Source organism: Notolepis coatsorum (assembly GCF_963971535.1).
Source record: "Notolepis coatsorum genome assembly, chromosome: 19".
In the NCBI taxonomy this organism is placed as follows: Eukaryota; Metazoa; Chordata; class Actinopteri; order Aulopiformes; family Paralepididae; genus Notolepis; species Notolepis coatsorum.
Genome location: NC_140183.1, coordinates 6,662,270 through 6,686,943, shown reverse-complemented (window position 1 = coordinate 6,686,943; position 24,674 = coordinate 6,662,270). Strand labels below are relative to the sequence as shown.

Sequence of the window (24,674 nt, the reverse complement as noted above, 5' to 3'; positions counted from 1 at the left end):
TGTTTCTTGAGGCTGTGGCTTGATTTAGCTTGATTTAGAAAAGATTTATATTTTATACTTGTTTGAGGACAAAATCCAATAAATTTTGATGAAAAGATGTGTAATTGTGTGTTTGATTTGATTTTTACGCCATCGAGATTACAAATACAAACGGTTCAGCGTACGTATAAAAGGGATAAGGGATGTCCCGATCACGTTTTTTTGCTCTTGATCCGATCCCGATCATGTGATTTTGAGTATCTACCGATACCGATCTTTCCCGATCCGGGATTTTTTTTTTTTATTCAACAAACATGACCATGTTCACGTCTTAAACTCATACTGAGGCCTTAGTTTTGGTTTAAAATTGCATATCATCATTAATTTATTTATTGTCACACAGAGCAGAAGAATTTTGCCAAAACAAACCAATAGTATCCAGCTGCAGAACGGCAGACCAGCCACACTCTCAGACCCAAACGCATTTCCTTTAATTTAATTATACATCAAATGATTTATGTCAAGGATTGCAATGCCTCGCTTGAATGAAGTTAACTTTTCACCTGGATAACGTCAACATTCAGGGTGAATGTAATGTGAGAAATTGGGATTAAAAAAAAATATATTATTTTTATTTGGGTCTGGGAGTGTCGCTGGTCTGTCGTTCTGCAGCTGGATACTATTGGTTTGTTTTGGCAAAATTCTTCTGCTCTGTGTGACAATAAATAAATGAATGATGATATGCAATTTAAAACCAAAACTAAGGCCTCAGTATGAGTTTAAGACGTGAACATGGTCATGTTTGTTGAAAAAAGAAATGGCAGATTTATTTTTTATTTTTTTTGCCGATCCCGATCTTCGGAAAATCACGTGATCGGATCGGGACATCCCGGAATAAATAGGACAAAAACACAAGTGAAAAGAGGGCAACAATGAAAGAGATAAAATAAAAAACTGTTACTGTAATACACCGATGCATGCTCTGTAGAGCTGAACCTTTATTCGCCAATGACGTGTTACCACGTCATTCTCCGCCATGCGTAATCTGCCAATGACGCCGTAAGGCGTCTTTGAGATCAATATTTCTAAAATCTGTGATGGCAATCATATTTCACCCACGGAGACTTGAGATCTCCTGTTGATCTCCTCTCAACTCTCCAACGGTTCAAGAGCGCCATCTGGTGGCCGATCGGCGGATCGCCCAAACAGGAAGTGACGCGCCGGAAGTGGTGCTCATCCATATTCGGTCCGGGCACTCGCTATCGTTAGCGGGACTCCAGCTCGACACACTGGACAGCGATCAGTTGCCAATAACTCGATAAACAACATGATTTGGACGTATATATTATTATACAACCTGGAAATGGATCGCATATATCAACATCCCATAATCGCGAACTTTCTGCTCCACGCTGACCACCCAACGGTCAGAGGAAGCTGCGGTAAGTTTCAGCGTGTTTGAATATTATGATCCATATAAACTGCTGTGATCTATGTATCGCCCATACTACATAAATTATTTAACGTCGGCCACGGACTTATAAACCCCCCTCCGGTCACCAGCAGATGATGATGCATGACGCTTAGGACCTTGTACAATTGAATTTTTTTATCTGACGTCAATCGGTATCAAACTACATTTGATGATCTAATATAAGTATTTGTGGCTATAAATCACGTTCTGCAGAATGCTGCAGAAAACGATAAAAACATATTTATACTTTAGACCGTATTTTAGTATGAATATGTGAATGAAAAAGTAGAACATTGCTACATCCTAAACGATAGATACTTGATGTTGAATGGGCCATAGTAATGTCAATTTAGCAATACAATTTAAAAAGTTATAGCCCTGCAAAGAAGGGGAACATCTCCATAGACTTACAGTACTGGCAGACAGTGGATTAAGATCAGAATAATCCCTGGCAGATAAAGGGTTAAATGCCTTTGGTGGTAGAGTGATGCAGGTCCATTGTAGCGCTGAACAATATATCAAATTAATATGCAATGTGAAAGAAAGCAATATTCATACTACAAAAATTAAAGTATTTAAAATGAAAATGAATAAAACAAAGAGAACATGACATTGAGGGTGGCAGACCGAAACACCAGGCCTATACACTACAGTACATAACTGGCCAGCGTATTGATTTAGAGACAGTTTGGATGGAACTACTTCTTTTAACAGACGCCCTCCAACCAGAATCAAGCATTAATATAACAAGATTAGATGAGGATAACAAGAAGATACAATACATGGGGGGGGGGGGGGCATGGATTCTGATATAAAAGCAAAGCCTAAATAGGTATGTCTTAAATTGTAGCAATATGCCTTAAAAGATATTAATTAATTAAGGCTTATCTCTATAAAATGATATAGCAGTTAATGATTAGATAACCGTTTCTTCCCTTCACTGGTTGTCAAACTGTTTACAAACCTAGGTCCTACTATATGGTTCAAAGTCAGATTTTACAACCCCTGGTGGATTTGACTGCTTTAACCCTTTCACTACCACACTACAGAAGGTTAACCCTTTACTATCACACTACAGACGGTTAACGTTAGTGTGACAGTAAAGGGTTAACCTAACCTTCACACTACAGACAGTTAACCGTCTAGTGTGATAGTAAAGGGTCAACCTTCTGTAGTGTGGTAGTGAAAGGGTTAACCCTTTGTCGTGTGGCAGTGAAAGGGTTAACCTTCTGTATTGTCGTAGTGAAATAGGTTAACCATTTGGTAGTGTGGCAGTGAAAGGGTTAATCCAGTTTGAAAGCAAAAGTGCACACTAAGTACTGTATTTTTAATGTAGTAGCCATGAACATAAGAGCCTACACTTCATTCTAAATAATAGTTATCAGAATAATGTTGTCGCTTTTATGTCCTTGTTTATGTTTTTACTGAAGCAATAAAAATAGGCCTATTTTACTTATCTATAGGCCCGCCTGACTATGTGACAAATAAATGCTTATACTCTTATCAACCGATATATCTAGTTATCATACTGAACTAAGGTGCAGTGGAGTCTGTCTCCTTTTTCTCTGATCGGTGTGTGTGTGCCTTTTGAGTGATTGATTGGTTGAAAACTTTATTAACAGATTGCAGAATGGGTACAATACAGTACGGCTCAACACACACACTTGTTAAGGGGATGCAGACCAGAGAAAGACTTTTGTCTTGTTTACATCGGGGGTCCCCCATGTTCAATTCATAATGACATTTATGACATACACAGCATACAGATATATATCATGACATTTATGACATGTACATGACATAATACATATATACAGTACTGTACAAACATAGCCATACAACAACTCACACTGGGTGTAGGCTGGCAGTTCATATGTTTCATACTGAACATTTTGTTTGCCTATACTAGTGCCTTCCTTGGTGGCATGAAAAAAAAACTCTTTCAACATGTCGTTGTACCCTAACTATTTTATAATAACAGGTAGGTCCACCACCACCCACTGGGCTGATGTTGTGTGTGTGTGTGTGGGGGGGGGGCGGGGCTTGCGGGGTGATGACCCGCCAAATATTTATTTTGAATCGTGACGCCTAGCCAATCAGGAGAAGGGTGCGCGCGCCATGACCCCCCCCCCCCGGTTGATTGTAGCTGTCAGTGGCAGCGGCGGGGCTCGTGAGCGCAGCAGTCAGACCGGAGGAGCCATCTGAGGTGAAGCCACGCGCCAGACTCACACAGACAGACACACAGTGGAGGCTGCATTGTGGCGCGCGCTGCTGCTGCTGCTGCTCACCGGTCAGCTCGAGTCTCTTCAGCCCGTCACGTTTAGTTAGCTTGAACGTTAGCCGCCCGGCGTCCTCCCGACTCTGGTTTCAGACCGTTAGCTCGCCAGTGAGTCCAGTTCAAACTCAAAACAAGAGCGCAGTTGTATTGTATCCCCGAGAGAGGGGGGTCGTCGTCAGCGTTAGCTAGTAGTGCGCCAGCAGCTAGCTGCTTAGGGCGGATGTCGATGGAAAGCAGGTGATGCCTTTATTGTTTTGCCAGCATCATGTCGAAACCGTTCCGTTATTTTTAGCTAGCGTTGTCGCGGCTAGCAGCGGAGCTAGTGGTGTAGCAGCCGGTAAGCGTGACTTTAACACTAGTCTGTTGTTTATATAAAAACGGTTACTACTGTAATAATGGAGAACTGGCAGGACGCGACCTCCCGGCAGGTCGAGCTGCTCGCGCGGCGTCTGAGTGAGGTGTTGTCCGGCGGACTGGACCTGCTGCACTCCGAGCTCGGCGTGGACCTGCTGGGGCTGAAGCCCTGGGTGAGCACCACTCCGCCCTGGGTGATCCTCCTAACCGCCGGCCTCGGGCTGTTGCTCATGGTCGCCTTCTGGGCCTCGGCGTGCAGACGTCTCTTCTTCAGGAAACAACGACCCACCGTGACCACTGATTGGGATGACGGCGAGGAGGACATCGGGCCAGCCGTCGCCAAGCCTGTGGTGAAATCCGAGGAGAAGAAGAGGAAGAAGAAGTCAGAGAAGGCACGTATTGTATAGATAGAGAGGGAAGCTCGTCGCCTTGTAGCGATGCTAGCTAACTGGCTAACGTCACACTACAGTTCAGTCGTGGCACAGTGGTGGCCAATAGTCCAGCTCCACCTCAGTGCTGCTGCTGCTAGGACGTGCTAAAGCTAGACTTGGACAGGCATTGCTCTGTCTGAAAACGAGATTGGCTTGCCAGCGTGTTTATCTGAACCCTTGTCCCCACTCTCTCTCTCTCCCCCCCGACAGAAAGCCCAGACGGCCCAGCCAAACGGGAGTGCAGTGGCTGAGCAGCCACAAGAGGAAGCCATAGTGTCAGATGAGATTGTGCCACATCATCATCAACCACCTCCACCAGAGGTTAAGGCTGAGAAGGCTTCAGAGGTAAGTGCTACTCTCTGCTGTGGACAGAAGCAAACAAGTCTGCCCCGCTGTGTCCTCCTGTACTAGAGTGAGGTGTTTCAACAAATGCCACAAACCGACTAGAGCGTCTCTGTTTGTCCGTTCGCACGCCTTGAGAATGTTTGTATAAAAGACTAGATATCGTTGAGCCATTGCTTGTGGATCTTACTCTTCTTAAGCCATTAGTACACGTGGCGTGGGGCACTCTCCCTCCATTCCTCAGGCGCACTGTCGTGCTGTGATGATGTAGTCGGACCAACTGGCAGTGTCCGGTTACCGGCTGAACTTGCAGATGCAGCATAATCCACGACGATGGCTCCTGACTTAAAGAGAGTGTCGGATGTTGTCAGATTCACGATCAAATGCGGCCCTCTGGAAACCACACAGCCCCACATGTACAGTACACAGCCCCACATGTACTGTACACTGTGTTTATTTTTGATGGCGGAGCGTGGGTGTTTATTTGCAGGGTCACGGGTTGTAGCAATATCGATGATAACTTGGAATTTGGCTGCACAAATGCCGCTAGTAGGTCTGTGGCGCCTTTTAAAAGGAACCACACTGTGTAAGTATATGTTCCAGGTTTAGTCTGTCTGGGGTGGTGTATGCAGTTTAAATTACTGTAAATATAGACCCTGAACATGTTGATTTGATTGATTGTCCGTGGCTCGGTGTGTGACTCGCAGACGTCGCCGTTAGGGGGCAGAAAGTGTGCAGCGTGTATCATACAGTAGGTCAGCCTTTTAACTTCTGTCTATTTCTGTGTTTCCAGGTAAAGAAATCAAAGAAGAAGGCCAAGCAGGTTGCCAAGGAGACCAAGACCGCTGCCGGAAAAGAACCAGAAGACGGTAAACGCAGTGTTAAGGCCCGCCCATAGTCGAGCGGAATGTATGCGGACAGACTCTGCGGAGGTCCGTGCGGATTCCAAGTGCGAAGCTCCAATTTTCTAACCTCGCAGACGTTCGCGCCGCTCACTTGGTGTCACACAAAACGCTGCTCTGGGTTTTGGTTGACATCAACCTGCATTTAATGTGACGCCGATCTGCATTTTACTCTGAACACGTGCGATCATGATTGATGGGTAGGATTGGTCCGGTAAAACGTTGGCAGGTAGATGACGCTAAATTTGGTTTTACTATCGCTAATCGTCATCCATTCCAATTCATATACATTTGGACCATGTCTTTTTTCATCATCTGGCTTTTCTAAATGAAGTGTGTAAAACTGCCAGTTTTATTTCGAAATATTGGAAACGTAGATAACCTAGACTCTTTATTTTGACATCGGATGACGACGACGACGACATGACAGAAGTCTAAACAGCGTGGGAAAGATTGTGTAAACTGGCGCGAGACATGTAGGAAATTGGCACGCGAAGGTACGCTCGACTATGAAAGCCCAAACGACTGCGGACATGCCTGGTCTGATCCGTGTACGTTCCGCTTGACTATGGGAGGGCCTTTTAGAAGAACCAGAAGAAGCTAAACGCAGAGTTAGAACCAGAAGAAGCTAAACGCAGAGTTAGAACCAGAAGAAGCTAAACGCAGAGTTAGAACCAGAAGAAGCTAAACGCAGAGTTAGAACCAGAAGAAGGTAAACGCAGAGTTAAACCCAGAAGAAGGTAAACGCAGAGTTAGAACCAGAAGAAGGTAAACGCAGAGTTAGAACCAGAAGAAGGTAAACGCAGAGTTGGAACCAGAAGAAGCTAAACGCAGAGTTAGAACCAGAAGAAGCTAAACGCAGAGTTAGAACCAGAAGAAGCTAAACGCAGAGTTAGAACCAGAAGAAGGTAAACGCAGAGTTAGAACCAGAAGAAGGTAAACGCAGAGTTAGAACCAGAAGAAGGTAAACGCAGAGTTGGAACCAGAAGAAGCTAAACGCAGAGTTAGAACCAGAAGAAGGTAAACGCAGAGTTAGAACTAGGGCTGCACGATTAATCGTTTTTTAATCAATGCAATTATCAAATCGCCAAGCCTGCCTTTTTTTTTTAAACCAGGAAGTCCCATTGAGATACTAGATCTCCTTTGCAAGGTAGACCTGGCCAAGATGACAGCAATAACATTTGCAATACATCACACAGCAATAAAATGTGCGATACATCACACAAGAACATAATAAATGTGCATGTATACAATACATCACATGTAAACACAAAGCAGAATAGTCTACATGATAGTAAAAGTGTATAATACAGGGTAATACAGTAATTTTGCAGTTGGGACCCGACTACAGAAAGCAGCAACATTCTTCTTGTAAAAAAAATCTAAAATATGTTATAATCGCATCGCAAATCGCAATCGCAATATCTGTCAGAATAATCGCAATTAGATTATTTCCCAAAATCGTGCAGCCCTAGTTAGAACCAGAAGAAGCTAAACGCAGAGTTAGAAGAAGTGGTCTTTCTAACCAAAGTAGACGATAGAGTTATTTAGTAGCTACAACCAAAAACCACTGGAATTTGGCTGGTGGCTGGCTGTTAATTTTCCTACCTTGTAAAACGTTACGACTCCTATGATAATTTAGGAAAATATTACGGTTATTTAATTCCACACAGTCGCTTGATATTATCCTGCGGTCCTGCATTGCTCTGTATGGAAGAGCATGGCTCTAACCCTGTCAAGGTTACCGGTTTGATTCCCACTGGGACCACCCGTGCTGAAGATCGTAATGCTCTCGCTGTACTGTAAGGCGCGCTGGATGAAAGTGTACACACCATATGGTGTGTTATCGATGCCCCTTAGTCACTGTTTTCAGTTTGACTTTTAATATGTCACTATAGTATTTGCAGCAATCGGGTCAGTGCACTACTTTGCGGTAAGTGGCCAACTTTTGTATAAAAGATAGTCTTCAGCTACAGGCCGATGTGTTAACGATTGAATAAAGTTTCTGCCCCCACACTAATACCATACTACTGTATACATGCATATATATATTTACACTGTTTCCCCCCCTTTAGGCTTTGTGTCCACCGGGGAATTCTTTTTCAAGGCAAACCGCTTTGAAAAGCAAAAATATGCATGCTCAGAGCGTTTTCCTGAGTCTCGCGTCTCCGCCACTTGCTCGATGTTGATTGGTCGGTCGAAAAAAGTTACCTTGATGAGCGCCGCTCCTCTCCAAAAGTTGAACTAGTTTCAACTTTAGGCGCTGGGAGCGCTCCGCCCAAAAACGCTGCCGCTGAGAGCGTTAAAACGCGAGGCGCGGCGTTGGGAAAAGGAGCGCGCTTGTCGCGTCTGTAGCATAGAAATTAATGACAGAAAGGAGCTGACAACGCATAAAACGTCCCCGGTCGACACAGGCCCTTATACTGTACTGTACTCGTATGAGTGCTGTCTTTGCCTCATTTCGCCATAGAGAGGTGAAGTCCCTCCCCCTATTTCAGAAAGAAATATGTACGGTATTCAACATCGAGAGACTAAATCATTCTTGGATGCTGAGTTGTGCCATGAATTACACACTGAAACTAGGAGTACTGGGGTCAGTGCTCGGGTCACGTGGCCATGTATACTTAACTTAATTTGACGGAATAAGTGAAGATTTAGTTTAAACTTCTTTCATTTAGCAATTAACTGGTCATTTGATTAGCTACCATTTTAGAGTATTTTCCCTAATACCTTGTCAGTGGTTCTCAACCCTTTTCATGTTGAGGACCGTCAAATAGTTTTGGTCATGGACTCCTATTTTACAAGACTCTGTCTCGGGGACCGTCATCTCATGATGTTAAATATGATTAAGTCCAGAATTCCACAACTATCTACTGTAGCTGAGGAGATGACAGTGGAGAAAGTGAAGCCCATCCAAATAGTCTTATATAAGTTATATATATATATATACGATTCTCATTGGGCTTAACTTAAACATTGAAATGAAACAATTGCTCATTCTGCTTGGGACCTCCTCAAGGACCCATGGTGATCCCCAGAGCCCACGTTGATCTGCTCTCTCTAACCCACCTGGAGTCCAGCCCAGGTTACCCAGACTGCTGACTTGCTGCTCTCTCTAACCCACCTGGAGTCCAGCCCAGGTTACCCAGACTGCTGACTTACTGCTCTCTCTAACCCACCTGGAGTCCAGCCCAGGTTACCCAGACTGCTGACTTGCTGCTCTCTCTAACCCACCTGGAGTCCAGCCCAGGTTACCCAGACTGCTGACTTGCTGCTCTCTCTAACCCACCTGGAGTCCAGCCCAGGTTACCCAGACTGCTGACTTACTGCTCTCTCTAACCCACCTGGAGTCCAGCCCAGGTTACCCAGACTGCTGACTTACTGCTCTCTCTAACCCACCTGGAGTCCAGCCCAGGTTACCCAGACTGCTGACTTACTGCTCTCTCTAACCCACCTGGAGTCCAGCCCAGGTTACCCAGACTGCTGACTTACTGCTCTCTCTAACCCACCTGGAGTCCAGCCCAGGTTACCCAGACTGCTGACTTACTGCTCTCTCTAACCCACCTGGAGTCCAGCCCAGGTTACCCAGACTGCTGACTTGCTGCTCTCTCTAACCCACCTGGAGTCCAGCCCAGGTTACCCTGACTGCTGACTTGCTGCTCTTTCTAACCCACCTGGAGTCCAGCCCAGGTTACCCAGACTGCTGACTTGCTGCTCTCTCTCACCCACCTGGAGTCCAGCCCAGGTTACCCAGACTGCTGACTTACTGCTCTCTCTAACCCACCTGGAGTCCAGCCCAGGTTACCCAGACTGCTGACTTACTGCTCTCTCTAACCCACCTGGAGTCCAGCCCAGGTTACCCAGACTGCTGACTTACTGCTCTCTCTAACCCACCTGGAGTCCAGCCCAGGTTACCCTGACTGCTGACTTGCTGCTCTTTCTAACCCACCTGGAGTCCAGCCCAGGTTACCCAGACTGCTGACTTGCTGCTCTCTCTCACCCACCTGGAGTCCAGCCCAGGTTACCCAGACTGCTGACTTGCTGCTCTCTCTAACCCACCTGGAGTCCAGCCCAGGTTACCCAGACTGCTGACTTACTGCTCTCTCTAACCCACCTGGAGTCCAGCCCAGGTTACCCAGACTGCTGACTTACTGCTCTCTCTAACCCACCTGGAGTCCAGCCCAGGTTACCCAGACTGCTGACTTACTGCTCTCTCTAACCCACCTGGAGTCCAGCCCAGGTTACCCAGACTGCTGACTTGCTGCTCTCTCTAACCCACCTGGAGTCCAGCCCAGGTTACCCTGACTGCTGACTTGCTGCTCTTTCTAACCCACCTGGAGTCCAGCCCAGGTTACCCAGACTGCTGACTTGCTGCTCTCTCTCACCCACCTGGAGTCCAGCCCAGGTTACCCAGACTGCTGACTTGCTGCTCTCTCTCACCCACCTGGAGTCCAGCCCAGGTTACCCAGACTGCTGACTTACTGCTCTCTCTAACCCACCTGGAGTCCAGCCCAGGTTACCCAGACTGCTGACTTGCTGCTCTCTCTCACCCACCTGGAGTCCAGCCCAGGTTACCCAGACTGCAGACCAAACATCTACTTGTCATCCAAAGGGAAAGCCCCCCCACCCCTCAGCCAGGGGAGATATCAGGTGTCAGACGGTGCTACTCTAGTAGTAGGAGCCGTAGACTATCCCATCCTGTACTGATGGCCGTCGACCTGGCATATCGTGCAGTGAAGGGAACGGCTTCCGCCTACCTCCGGTCAATGGTCTCTAACTACACACCCTCAAAACCCCTACGCTCTGCATCTTCTGGCCATCTCGGACCTACTCATATCCGAGCTCCGGGAGGGTCATCAAAGAGAAGTCGCCTATTCTCGGTCCTTGACCCACAATGGTGGAACGAACTGCCCACCCCAGTTAGGAGACAGCCGAAACCCGTCCAATCTTTCGCTGTCGACTAAAGACTCACTTCTTCAATCATCTGAAATTAAATGAAGAAAAAAAATTTAACCCTAACTAACCTTACTGTCATGCACTTGTCCTAATATACTAACCTACACTATAGCACTCAACACTTTGATGAACATTGTTACTCAGCTGATAGAGTTGTACCCTTCCTGCTGTCTTGTTGTACAAAACTTGTAAGTCGCTTTGGATAAAAGCGTCAGCTAAAGGACTAAATGTAATTATGTGCGAACTATCCCTCAGGCACGTGGGAGACCAAGGTCAGCAACAAGGAGAAGCGTGGGCAGCGCAAGAAGGACAAGGATGGTCCAGACGGCGGAGGGGACTCTCCGACCAGCACCCCCCTGGAGCCGGCCAAGGCCCCGGCGACCCCCAAGGCCGCGGGGTCCCCCAGGGCCGCCGCGTCCCCCAAGGCTGCTCAGAAGAAGAAGAAAGGTAACCCGCCAGGTCCTCATAGCGCCTGTCCCTCAGGCCGGTCGTCACTTGTTGGCCAAGCTGCGCGGTGAAAAGAGACCTCTATTTGAGGTTTATAAAGACGTTTTTTAAGTGATGTTTATGAAGAATTGCAGCTTGGCCACAAGTGATCACGCCTTAACCCTTTCACTGCCACACGACAAAGGGGTTAACCCTTTCACTGCGACAATACAGAAGGTTAACCCCTTCACTGCCACACGACAAATGGTTAACCCTTTCGCAACCACACTACAGAAGGTTAACCCTTTCAATACCACACTACAGACTGTTAACCGTCTAGTGTGGTAGTGAAAGGTTAACCTTCTGTAGTGTGGTAGTGAAAGGGTTAAATGCTTTTTATTTTCTTATTGGAGGCTTCGCGCCGCAAGAGAGATTGAGCTTGTAAGGTTTTCTAGGATAAACAATGCAATGGAGCGACGCACTACTCCTTCACACGTGAACACAGGCACACTTAACCCTTTCACTGCCACACTACAGAAGGTTAACCCTTTACTATCGCATGACTACAGACAGTAACCTTCTGTATTGTCGCAGTGAAAGGGTTAACCTTGTGTAGTGTGGCAGTGAAAGGGTTAAAACCACACACCCTCCAGGCTATCTTGGATAAACAGCCTAAATTGGCATCTAGAGAGAGACGGCTGGATCTCTCTTGCCTTTGTCGAGCGTGTTGTTGAGTATGGCCGGTCTCTTGTTGATAACGCCGTCTATAAATACGATGTTTGGGGAACGCATCCCAGGGGGGTGTTTTCTGTTGCTGAAGTGCGTGCGCTGACGTACATGCTGCTCCTTTCACTAATGTGGATAATTGTACTTGACACATAACGACGTTCACCTGTTGTTCTCCAGGCAATCCTCCAAAGATAACCATTATCATCGGATAAAAAACCTCAATCACTGATTGCTGATTTAAGAAAGACTCATGATGAAGCATGTATCAGTTAATTTTAGTTGTTCATCATCACAAGCATGCATGTTTTACACGGCCTTCCTATTTTTAAGTGTGTCGGCCCGATGTGACCTGTGTGTATTCTGGCTCAGTATCGGATGTTTCTCTCCCGGTGTTAGTTAACGGCAGCGAGGAGGCTGCCCCCCCGCCAGCCGCGGTTACTGGTGATGCTGACGCGGCTGCCACGGTTCCGTCCCATGCGATTGGTCAAGACCAAGACCAAAGGACGACCAATAAGGAGCCAGCCTCTCTTTGGGGAACAGAGATTGATGGTAAAGCTCCATTCACAGAACTCCTGCAGTATTTATTCATGTTGGCGCTTATTGGAGCGACTCACTAGACAGCTTTCCGATACCGATATCAGCAGATACCGATAATAATTTCAGGTAATTAACATTACATATCTCTTGTTGTGGAATTAACACAAGATTATGCATAATTTTGACAATAAATAAAATAAGAATTAGTTCTTACTTGCTTGCCTGGGTAAGTAAAGGTTAAATAAATATAAAAAAAATATATATATATAATATATAAAAAAAATTTGAAAACGGATACCGATGTTTTCCAATATTACATTTTAATGCCAATATCGGTAGGCTGATAATATCAGACATCCCTACTACAAAGGTATCCCTTTGGAAAATAAAATGCCACAATCGCTAATATTAATGAGAAAGTATTTACTAGATTAAGTGTCGAGTCTTCACAGGCCTGTAGGTGGGGGTACTTGCCACCAGCTGCATGCATTTAGTAGGTGGCTGGTAAGTTTGTCTACTCTAGAAGCCAGACTATTTTCTATTCTAATTATTTATTATTGTACATATTTTGTTTCACTAAGAGCTGGGGAGGGGTGAGGAGAGGAGAGCTGGGGAGAGCTGAGGCAGGGCTGTACGTTAACTTTTTTTGCACATAGCACTGGTGCTACAGAGGTTGATAGTTTTGTAGCACAGGCCAACATCTTGTAGCACAAGTATAAAATGTGTTATATTTGTAACAGTCACAAATGTGCCTATTGTATTTGTGTTATTTAGTTGCAGTGCCATGTTTGGCTGTCATTTTCATGCTGACAAGTTGACGTCACACAGCCAGACATGTTACGTGTAAGGAATTATGGGATTTGGTGTTTGGTGTATGGACTCTACTAGGGGTGGGAATCACCAGTTTCATCACGATACGATATCGATTCTTTGGACAACGATACGATATTTGCCGATATCTGCTACGATACGATGCAGGTGCCTGCAATCAATATGAGACGATATCATAACTTCATAATCCCATTTAACACAATCAGTAACATTTAGATCAACTCAAAAAAGGTAACAAATATAATTTGAGAAATATTAATTTACCTCTTCCAGACTTTTTAACCCATTCTCTGCCACCACTTTGATCATCCTAAACCATTCTCTGCCAGTACTGTAAGTCTATGGAGATGTTCACCTTCTTTGCAGGGCTATAACTTTTTAAATTGTATTGCTAAATTGACATTACTATGGCCCATTCAACATCGATTAGCTATCGTTCAGGATGTAGGAACGTTTTACTTTTTCATTCACACATTCATACGAAAATACCGTCTAGAGTATAAATATGTTTTTATCGTTTTCTGCAGTATTTCCTAGAACGTGAGATATAGACATAAATGCATATTAGATTATCAAATGCCGTTTGATACCGATCAACGTTATATTAAAAATTTCAACTGTACATGGTCCTAAACGTTATGACTGATCATCCGTGATCATCATTCGTTTATAATTCCGTGACCGACGTTAAATGATTTATGTAGTATGGGTGATATATAGATCAGAGCAGTTTGTATCGAAAATGATAAAGAAAAACGCTGAAACTCACGTCAGTCTCCTCGTACCGTTGGGCGATGAGAGTGGAGCAAACAGATCCCAGTTATGTGATGTGGATCGATGCGATCCAGTTCCGGTTTGTATAATACTAATATACGCCCAAATCATGTGGATTATTGAGTTATGGCAACGGATCCATATCCACAATGTGTGTATTGAGTCCCTCGACGATAAACGAGTGGCCGGACGGAATAGGCAGACGCACCGGGATCACGAGATCCACTTCCGGTTGCAACTCGCCGATCAGCCACCAGGTGGCAGTATTGAAGCGTTGCAGAGTTGTGATGGCTCCCACAGCATATGACAAGGCTCTGTGACGAAAATATGAAATATGAACTTGAAACACGTCGTACGCCGTTATTGGCAGAATTCGCATGAACTTGAAACCCGTCGTACGACGTAATTGGCGGGAAAAGGGTTAAAGGAAAAACAATATTGTTTTTAATACAAATAGACCTCCTGTTCACTGTAAAGTGCCACGTTTTGATATATTGAGCTTTAACTTTTATTTGGAACTCTCAACCCAAAACCCCTTCCTCTCCCAAACCGTTCCTGCAATTGTTTTATGTTGCATGATGATCATGAATAAATGTATTATGTATTGTATTTTTTATGTTAAATATCAACATTATCTGTCCACCCTCAGTACATTTAGTATCGATATAATATACTCGTCTGACTTCATCTGATCTTTTCAAACGCACACAGAAGGGAGAATGCCTGCCCCCCCTCCTTCCCAGTCCCCACTCTGCTGTTCTCTCTGTCTGTATGGCTCTGATCAGCGCTAGCTTGTTGTTAGCTTACGCTAAAGTAACGTTAATTTGGGACTTGAACACAACGTGGTCATAAAGGAATGGGAAGGATTGCAAAGCATGTTAGATGCATTTGACCCGTTGCTGAATAAAACCGCAGGGACTTGTTTTGGTGTCGCAAAATAGGCACACTAGCCTTGCTATGTTGCAATGTGCGTGCTCCAGACGCTACTGCTTGCTGTGCTGTTGAGCCGAGCGGATACGAGTCGACTCCATGGGATTTTCAAAATAAGAGTATCGATATGAACCGAATGCCTATCGCACCAGTGCTACTGAAGTAAATCCATTCATCGCACAGACCGATGTTGCTGTAGCACGTGCAACATATATCTTGCACTGTTCAGCCCTGGCTGAGGAGAGCTGGGGAGGCGAGAGCTGGGGAGGGGAGAGCTGGTGAGGAGAGCTGGGGTGGGGAGAGCAGGGGAGGGGAGAGGACAGCTGGGGAGGGGAGAGCTGAGGAGAGGAGAGCTGGTGAGGGGAGAGGAGAGCTGGGGTGGGGAGAGCAGGGGAGGGGAGAGGAGAGCTGGGGAGGGGAGAGGACAGCTGGGGAGGGGAGAGGAGAGCTGGTGAGGGGAGAGGAGAGGAGGGGTGAGGAGAGCAGGGGAGGGGTGAGGAGAGCTGGGGAGGGGTGGGGATAGCTGGGGAGGGGTGAGGATAGGAGAGCTGGGGAGAGGGGTGAGGAGAGGAGAGCTGGGGAGGGGTGGGGAGGGGTGAGGATAGGAGAGCTGGGGAGGGGAGGGGTGAGGAGAGCTGGGGAGGGGAGAGCTGGTGTGAGGAGAGGAGAGCTGGGGAGAGGAGAGATGGGGAGGGGATAGAGTGAGTCAGGGGCCCCATTTAATAACATTCTGTCTCCGGCGCCCCATTTAATAACATTCCGTCTCATTCTGAAATCCAGGACCCCTGTCTATTGTGAATGAGGTAATAGGGCGAGTAATTGGACCCCCTGGAACCACCCTAAAGGACCCCTGGGGTTTCCCCGGACCCAGAGTATGTGCTGCTTGTTTCAACGCTGACTGTGAAACCTGTCTTGTTTTCAGGGTCATGGACTGTGATCGACAGCGGGACGAAGACTTCTGACGTGAACCTGGTGTCTTTCTCTGGACTGGGAGTTGGCGCCGCTGGTAATAAAAAGCAACCGCGTTGAACTTACGCCAGGCGTTCCTTAGCTTTTGACCTCAGGTGGCCCCGTGTTGAACCTTCCTGTGACCCTCGCTGGTCCCTGGCCGTAATCTGTAACGCTAGCAACATGTCACAGCTGTGCAGATGAGCGGTTAGTGAGATGAACTAATGATCCGCGGTATGTCGTGTCATTTCATGTCATTTAATTTGACTTCGGGCAACTTATTTGTCAAACATTCCACCGCAAAGTTGCTGAAAGGGTTCACTTTGTCATAAAACCTCAGCGGAGAATCTGTCTGCTCTCTGAACGCCGGCATCTGATTGGAACGTTAAATGTGTTATTTTTCCACTGAGTCGTTGGTTTCAACACGTCAACGACGTCCAGAGCGCAGACAGACGGACGGACTCTCTGTCGAAGACATACCGTGGCCGGAGGGATCATAGTGGATAAGGTCATTTTTAGGCATGTCCGATATTGGCATTAAAATGTGATATCGGAAATTATCGGTATTTATTACATGGCGTTTTCACATTCGCCGAAATGCTTGCTTGTGATTGGTCAATAGCCCCCCGACAGCGGTCATTATTTTTCAATAATGACCGCTGTGGGACAATAATGACCGCTGTGCGCAGCTGTTCGCAATCGAGCCCACTGACACACACTGTTTCAGTGCAATTAGACACTGCCGGTGTTCTGCTGCCGGCGATGACAGGGGGCGGAGCGACGAGCGGAGCCAGAACGCAGCCAGAACCAGTGTTGCGAGTCGATGTAAAATGAATTAGGTATATTGTTAGTAAGTTAGCCATGTAATAAGCGGGATAATGTATAGCTATACTCGGTCATTGTCGCAAAATAATTGACCTTCACTGACGTTTAAAACACCTCGCCGAAGCGGCTCGGTATTTTAAACTCCGTGTCGGTCAATTATTTTGCGACAATGACCTCGTAGCTATACATTATCCCTTACATAAATAATTTTTTACATTTATTTAACCAGGCAAGCAAGTAAGAACAAATTCTGATTTCATTTATTGTCAAAAGTATAATGTTGTGTTAATTCCACGAGATATGTAATGTTAATTACCTGAAATTATTCCGTTTTGGGGGGGGGGGGGGGGGGGGGACCCTGCATATATCGGTATCGGAAATTAAGAGTTGGACAATATCGGTATATCGGTATCGGTAAAAAAAGCCAATATCGAACATCCCTAGTCATTTAGTTTTTTTTAAGAGTTGGACAATATCGGTGTATTGGTAAAAAAGCCAATATCGAACATCCCTGGTCATTTTTTACTTATCGTCAACATAGCCCACGGAAAGACAGCAATGCATTTCTTCTATTTAGTAGTGTAGGCCGTCCAGCCAACGCCAGATTATAGCTCATATCCAGAAGACATTGTTTAAAATTGAAAATTAATAAATAAACACAAACTAGTCACAGAGCCGGACCTTTTTGTTCTGGACACTGGACAGTATAATTCATCACTGCAGTAAACATGATCATCAGTTCTTCGTTCTGGACAGTATAATTCACAGGGTTCGCACAAGGTCCTTGAAGTGCTTAAAGTGCTTTGACAAAAAGAAAAGTCAAGGCCTGGAATTCTTTGAAAACCGCCCATTTTTTAACAAGGTGCTTAAAAAGTCCTTGAAATTAATTCACATTTAAAGTTTTGTTCATCCATGATAAAATTGTTATGAATAAATATTGGATTCTCTATGAAAAATGGTGCTTGTAAAAGTACTTGAAAGACCTTGAATTTCATTTAGCAATGTCTGGGTGGGAACCCTGAATTCATCACTGCAATGAACATGAGCATCAGTTTTTTTTTTTTCGGTACCCCCGAGCAAGCCTGATTTGCATCTACCTTGTTTTACCACCAGAGGGTGTTTTATTACTAGACATTGCACCTACCTTGTTTTACCACCAGAGGGTGTTTTATTACTAGATATTGCACCTACCTTGTTTTACCACCAGAGGGTGTTTTATTACTAGACATTGCACCTACCTTGTTTTACCACCAGAGGGTGTTACTGCTGGGCTCATGGGTTAAGGTGGTGTGTCTTTGTCTCTGTAGAGCCAGTGACCGAGCTGCCGTGGCTCAGCCGGCCCCTGCAGGCGGACGACGAGTGGTCTGGACTAAGTAAGACACGCTGAACTTTCTCATTTCTCTCTAGCCTAATAAGATATCTCTTTAAACAAAATCATTTAAAACAAAATGGAAAAGTCACTTTAACCCCTTTAGACCTAAAACGCCTGCTAATAAAAGCATCATATAGCCTGTATATACACACAAATGTGTTTCCCAGTTTCAATGGGTTAAAGGAATGAGGAATATAAAAGTCACTTTAAGGAAAGAACAGATGTGGTTCTTGTATAGTATAGTTTAAACTTTAGATATAGTAAGTTTAGCATAATGACAGTTAAAATTGTATAGTAGTGTACATGGGAACCAGTGCCTTCTCAGGAATTTAGCATGTCTATTTTATCATGCACATCTTATGTCTTCTTATTACCTGTTTTTTTATGTCTATTTTATTATTGTATTATTGCACAATCGATGCAGGCATGACCTCCCACATTTCACTGTATGCCCTGCTATGTATGTGACGAATAAACCTCTTGAATATTGGGAGCGACAGTGGCTCAGGAGGTAGAGCGGTCGTCTGGTAATCGTAAGGTTCCCGGTTCGATTCCCACTCAGTGTGTTGAAGTGTCCTTGAGCAAGACACTTAACCCCTAATTGCTCCAGATGAGCAGGTTGACACCTTCAGGGCTGTACGCTAAGCTTTTTCACTAGGGGCACACTTGCCCCTAAATGAGAAATTTAGGGGCAAAGAATATTTTTTAGGGGCACATTTTTAAATAACTATTTTACCATTATAGTAGGGCTGGGCGATATGGCCTCTAAACCCACCCCCTTTCCTCCCGAATGGAACTAGTGTTGTGGAGTCCGCTTTGACTGGTGTCCAGGGTTAGCAGCAGCTAACGCTAGTTAGCTTAGCATAATCCTAATGGTACCGTGGATAGCAGCTAACGTTAGCCCATTGCTCGTGTCAATCAAATTGCATGTTATTAAAGGTCCGCGCTGGTCTGTCTAATGAAATTACAACCGCAACATTATGCCCTGGTTGTAGGCTAATGTTTTATCCAATTTGTATGGATTAATTTAGGAGTGAAATGCGAATGAAGGGTTGCAATCACTACTCGCAAGCTTGCCCCCAGATGATATTTTCCTCCACTGTCTGTGTGTGAATGTGAGGAACAAAGATTGTAAAGCGCTTTGGACAAAAGCACTATATAAATGCACCATTTACCATTTATTGCACACAGGGCAAAATAGCAATAAATGAGCAGATAAACCGCTATAATATCACAATTTCCTGTAATAAAGGGGTGGTAAGTTAACTATGATACTGTATTTAGTGGATACACTCGTTGTTGGCGCTGAACTCATGGCGGGCAATAACGAGTATACTCGTTCTTGGCAATTATTGTGTTAAACAGCCAATTTTTTAACTAGGTGCTTAAAAAGTCCTGTTCTTAATCCAGACATTTTATTTTGTAATCTAAAGTGTAACTAATTGTCGGAAATTGGTTTGAACCCATAAATATTGGATCGAATTATTTATTTTTTAATAAAAAAAACAGCATTTAACACATTGGACACCAGAGGGTGCTACGGTCATTGGGCCGTTGTCTGCCATCGCTTTGTTCAATGGAGAGAATGCCGTGTTTGCGAGTGCTTAAACTATATGAAATATTATAGCTATGGATCTAATAACGTTGTCGATTGTCAGTGAGTTTCGTCTGGTCAACATGCAAAAAACAGATCTGTACATTCATCCGTACATTTCCGTTTTATACCATGGTGAATATGAGTATGGTTTGGGTGATTATGAGTAATCCCAGGAAAAGATGCGAAAATGGCCCTTTAGTGAAATCCAGTTATCACGTTGTTATTTTTCGCCTGATTATAGAATCTTCCTGAAATCAACGCTAGAGTTTATCGTTATTATGTCTCCTTATGCACGCATGAAAGGGGGCTTGTAGCGGGGCGCCCCTGCGTGCTGTGATGTGACCAACGGTACACAGCACACACACATTCCACACAGACAGCTTCGATCGCGGGAGAAAAAAATATCAGATCAATGCAAGATTGGATATATAGTGTCCTTACCTTGTCTCTGATGTAATTAGTGTTGTCAAAAATATCGATTTTTCGATACATATCGATTCTGAATATTTAAAACGGTTTCAATACTCATTTCCTGCAATATCGATATTTAATTATTCATAAAAGAAATAAATATATATATATTTTTTTGTATACGGAAGTTGCATTGTTCATTTCAATACCTGTAATAGTACAGTAGTCCACACACACATGTGCATTCAGTTAAGTTGTAATATGACTGTAATACAAACAGTTCAGTTTGTCAGGTACATGCAACAGATTACAGTGTTTACATCCGTCTGCTTGAGAAAATACCATGTTCTGCAATAAAAATTATTGAAGTGAGATGAACAGACTGAACTTTATTTTATTAGATAAAACATGTTGACAAAGTTTTACTTTGCAGTTGAAAAAAGGTAATAAATTAAATTTGATTAAAAAAAAAAAAAAAAAAAAAAAAAGTCATGTTATGATGAATTGAAAATGGGGGACCCTGATGTAAACAAGACAAAAGTTTTTCTCTGGTCTGCATCCCCTTAACAATTGTGTGTATTGAGCTGTACTGTATTGTACCCATTCTGCAATCTGTTCATACAATTTGCAATCAATCTGTTATGCTATCAACGCAGTACTATTAATTTTACTTAATTTCTAAGATTATATCATTTAGTTATTTTTAAATGTGTGATCTAAAGATAAACAAAAGGTTTTAAAAGTGTTATATTTATCTTATCTTATAGTACCAGAGAGAAGCTGAGGGAGAATCAACCAGCAACAAAAGCAAAATGTATAAATAAAAAAAAAATAGATTTATCTTTTTTTTTTTACATTTTAAGATTGAACCTTTTTCCCTGTGGTATCGAAAATGTCATCGAATATCGATACTTTTCAAGGTATCGTATCGAAGTTCGAAATTCCAGTATCGTGACAACACTAGATGTAATGCAAATTTTTTTTTTCAATTATCTGATCGCCATTCCAAGTACTGGTCGCGGTTTTTGGCGCAGAACCAGTTAAAAGTGAATTGTATCCTTTTAAATGCCCTTTTAAAATGAAATATAGTGCTTGGAAAGGTACTTGAATTTCATTTTGCAATGTCTGGGAACCCTGGGTTTTATTTCTACACTGACTGCCGGTCTGTCTTCCAGACGGTGGTTCGGTGGACCCCGGCTCTGACTGGAACGCTCCCTCGGAGGCCTGGGTTAACTACGAGGAGCCAGCACCTCCTCAGCCCCCTGCTCCCCGAGAGGAGCCCGCTGCTCCCCAGCCTCCCGCTCCCCGAGAGGAGCCCGCTGCTCAGCGAGAGGAGCCGCTCCCTGAGCCCGCTGCTAAGGTTGGTTCTTAAAGATTTCGCTACGGTTGGTTCTTAAAGATTTCCCAGCTGGTTTTCCGTCGTCAACGACTTTGCTTTTGTTTATATTCACACTTCCACCCCAATCTAAATATTTTTATTGTTTTATAAAATACAAGCTGAATACATTTACTACCAACTGTTACTTTGGTTGTTTTCTTTGTTCTTGTGATTTTTGAAAGAGGACAGGGCTTGAGATGGGTCGGTCTGCCTCTTGGAGACCATTCCACCAGTTATAATGATGTTTCAAAGAGGGTGGGGCTTGAGATGGGTCGGTCCGCCTCTTGGAGACCATTCCACCAGTTATAATGATGTTTCAACGAGGGCGGGGCTTGAGATGGGTCGGCCCGCCTCTTGGAGACCATTCCACCAGTTATAATGATGTTTGAAAGAGGGCGAGCTTGAGATGGGTCAGTCCGCCTCTTGGAGACCATTCCACCCGTTATAATGATTTTTGAAAGAGGTCAGGGCTAGAGATGGGTCGGTAGCCTCTTGGAGACCATTCCACCAGTTATAATGATTTTTGAAAGAGGGCGGGGCTAGAGATGGGTCGGTAGCGTCTATACTTTCCGTAGCCGCATTTCTGGCAAGACGCTCTCTGATTGGCCGACGCCTGTTTCTACACTGGTTAAGCTTAGGCACTCTTTCGAAGTTTGTTAAGGTTAGAGTTTGTCTTAGAGCGTGACGGCATGTTCTTTCGACGGTTAAGCTTAGGCACTCTTTCGAAGTTGGTTAGAGTTTGTCTTAGAGCATGGCGATAGAACGCCAGGTAGTTTGCAGACTGTTCCACGCGGAAATGGGCAAAGACACAGCTCGTCACGCGATTGGGCAACAGTGGCCAATCAGAGAGCGTCTGCCAGAAATGCGGCTACGGAAAGTATAGACGCGGGTCGGTAGCCTCTTGGAGACTATTCCACCAGTTATAATGATGTTTGAAAGAGGGCCGGGCTTGAGATGGGTCGGTAGCCTCTTGGAGACTATTCCACCAGTTATAATGATTTTTGAAAGAGGGCGGGACTAGAGATGGGTCGGGAGCCTCTTGGAGACCATTCCACCAGTTATAATGATTTTTGAAAGAGGGCGGGACTAGAGATGGGTCGGGAGCCTCTTGGAGACCATTCCACCAGTTATAATGATTTTTGAAAGATGGCGGGGCTAGAGATGGGTCGGGAGCCTCTTGGAGACCATTCCACCAGTTATAATTGGTGTCAAATATGTCGATGGAGACGCACAGTCTGAACCATCTGCGTCATAGCTGTGTTTTACATGCATGTCTAGAAGTGGAGGAAATATTTTTAATTTAATTAAAGTTCATTAGATCTAGGTGTTATTGTGTTGATGTGATTTAGTCTCCTCTGTTCTGCATGTTCATTCTATTCGACTTAGACTGGTGTCTCTCTGTACCGTGTCATCCATCTTAGACTGGTGTGTCTCTGTACCCTGTCATCCATCTTAGACTGGTGTCTCTCTGTACCGTGTCATCCATCTTAGACTGGTGTGTCTCTGTACCCTGTCATCCATCTTAGACTGGTGTCTCTCTGTACCGTGTCATCCATCTTAGACTGGTGTCTCTCTGTACCCTGTCATCCATCTTAGACTGGTGTCTCTCTGTACCGTGTCATCCATCTTAGACTGGTGTCTCTCTGTACCCTGTCATCCATCTTAGACTGGTGTGTCTCTGTACCCTGTCATCCATCTTAGACTGGTGTCTCTCTGTACCCTGTCATCCATCTTAGACTGGTGTGTCTCTCTCTGTACCGTGTCATCCATCTTAGACTGGTGTGTCTCTCTCTGTACCGTGTCATCCATCTTAGACTGGTGTCTCTCTGTACCCTGTCATCCATCTTAGACTGGTGTCTCTCTGTACCCTGTCATCCATCTTAGACTGGTGTGTCTCTCTGTACCGTATCATCCATCTTAGACTGGTGTGTCTCTGTACCATGTCATCCATCTTAGACTGGTGTGTCTCTGTACCCTGTCATCCATCTTAGACTGGTGTCTCTCTGTACAGTGTCATCCATCTTAGACTGGTGTGTCTCTGTACCATGTCATCCATCTTAGACTGGTGTGTCTCTGTACCGTGTCATCCATCTTAGACTGGTGTGTCTCTGTACCATGTCATCCATCTTAGACTGGTGTGTCTCTGTACCGTGTCATCCATCTTGTCTGTCCCTTAGGAGGAGGACGAGGAGGAGAAGGCAGAGACGAAGACTAAGAAGAAGAAGAAGAAGAAGAAGAAGGCAGCTGAGGAGGGAGGGGCTGTCGGCCAGGTAGAAACGTACACTAGGGCTGACCCAAATGCTTCAAATGCTTTGGTGGTTTCTCATCAGAACGTCCGCATTTACCACATTGAACTGGTCTGACACAAAGTGCCTGTGAGTCGCCACTAGGGGCAGAGTGGCTAAGTATGAATGAATGAATGAAAGATTGAGTGAGTTAGTGACGGTCATAGAAGTCAACATGTTCAGGGTTAATGTCAAAAATTCTCATTTGCACCATTTTTAATGACAAATGGTCAGCTTGTCAACTGAAGACAGTCTAATCAAATTTATTTTTTGCACCATTTTTAATGACAAATGGTCAGCTTGTCAACTGAAGACAGTCGAATCAAATTTATTTGTAAAGCCCGCAATCACAAGTTAATGTCCCCATGGGCCGGACAAGTCTTCTTTAAACAAGTCAAGAAGAAACATCACAATAAATCAAGAACGAAAAAAACCCATCATGAAATCCAAAACAACACTCCCAGACATACCCCAGCGAAGGTAAGGAAAAACTCACTAAAAACCTATCAATGGGGAGGAGAGAAACCTTAGAATATACATTACATACATTACATATACATGTAATGAAACGCATTATGTACATGCAATAGCAACTGGGGTTCATAAGAACATTTGTGAAAGATTTAAATGGAATAGAGCTAAGGACAACAAAAGGGAAAGCATAGGGAAACGAGCGCTAGTATGAAAATAGGATAAATGCTAAATGTCGAGGCGCGGAGCTCAAAATATCAGTTATATTCCATTTGCACATGAGAATGTGTTCCGTTCGGATAAACTTACCCACACCTTTCTTGGTATCTTTTCCTTTCACCTCTCTATCCATCTATCACTCTTTTTCTCTCCTCTCTCTCCCATCTGTGAATCCCTACCCTCCTTCAAAACCGCTCTCAAAGAGCACCTACGGGAGGCTGCAAT

General features: G+C 44.5%; 1 protein-coding gene across 1 annotated transcript in view; it reads left to right on the top strand.

Annotated features, from left to right (window-relative positions):
• Window positions 1-3,600: 3,600 nt before the first annotated feature.
• LOC311246348 (protein LYRIC-like) overlaps window positions 3,601-24,674 on the top strand; it is a 37,895-nt gene continuing 16,821 nt past the window's right edge. The window contains exons 1-9 of the mRNA XM_084336502.1: window positions 3,601-4,477; window positions 4,727-4,861; window positions 5,652-5,727; window positions 10,972-11,163; window positions 12,268-12,420; window positions 15,866-15,949; window positions 18,024-18,089; window positions 21,272-21,456; window positions 23,652-23,744. Of these exons, the coding sequence (XP_084192628.1) occupies window positions 4,127-4,477; window positions 4,727-4,861; window positions 5,652-5,727; window positions 10,972-11,163; window positions 12,268-12,420; window positions 15,866-15,949; window positions 18,024-18,089; window positions 21,272-21,456; window positions 23,652-23,744 (1,335 nt within the window). The 5' untranslated portion in view covers window positions 3,601-4,126. The remainder of the gene's footprint in view (window positions 4,478-4,726; window positions 4,862-5,651; window positions 5,728-10,971; window positions 11,164-12,267; window positions 12,421-15,865; window positions 15,950-18,023; window positions 18,090-21,271; window positions 21,457-23,651; window positions 23,745-24,674) is intronic.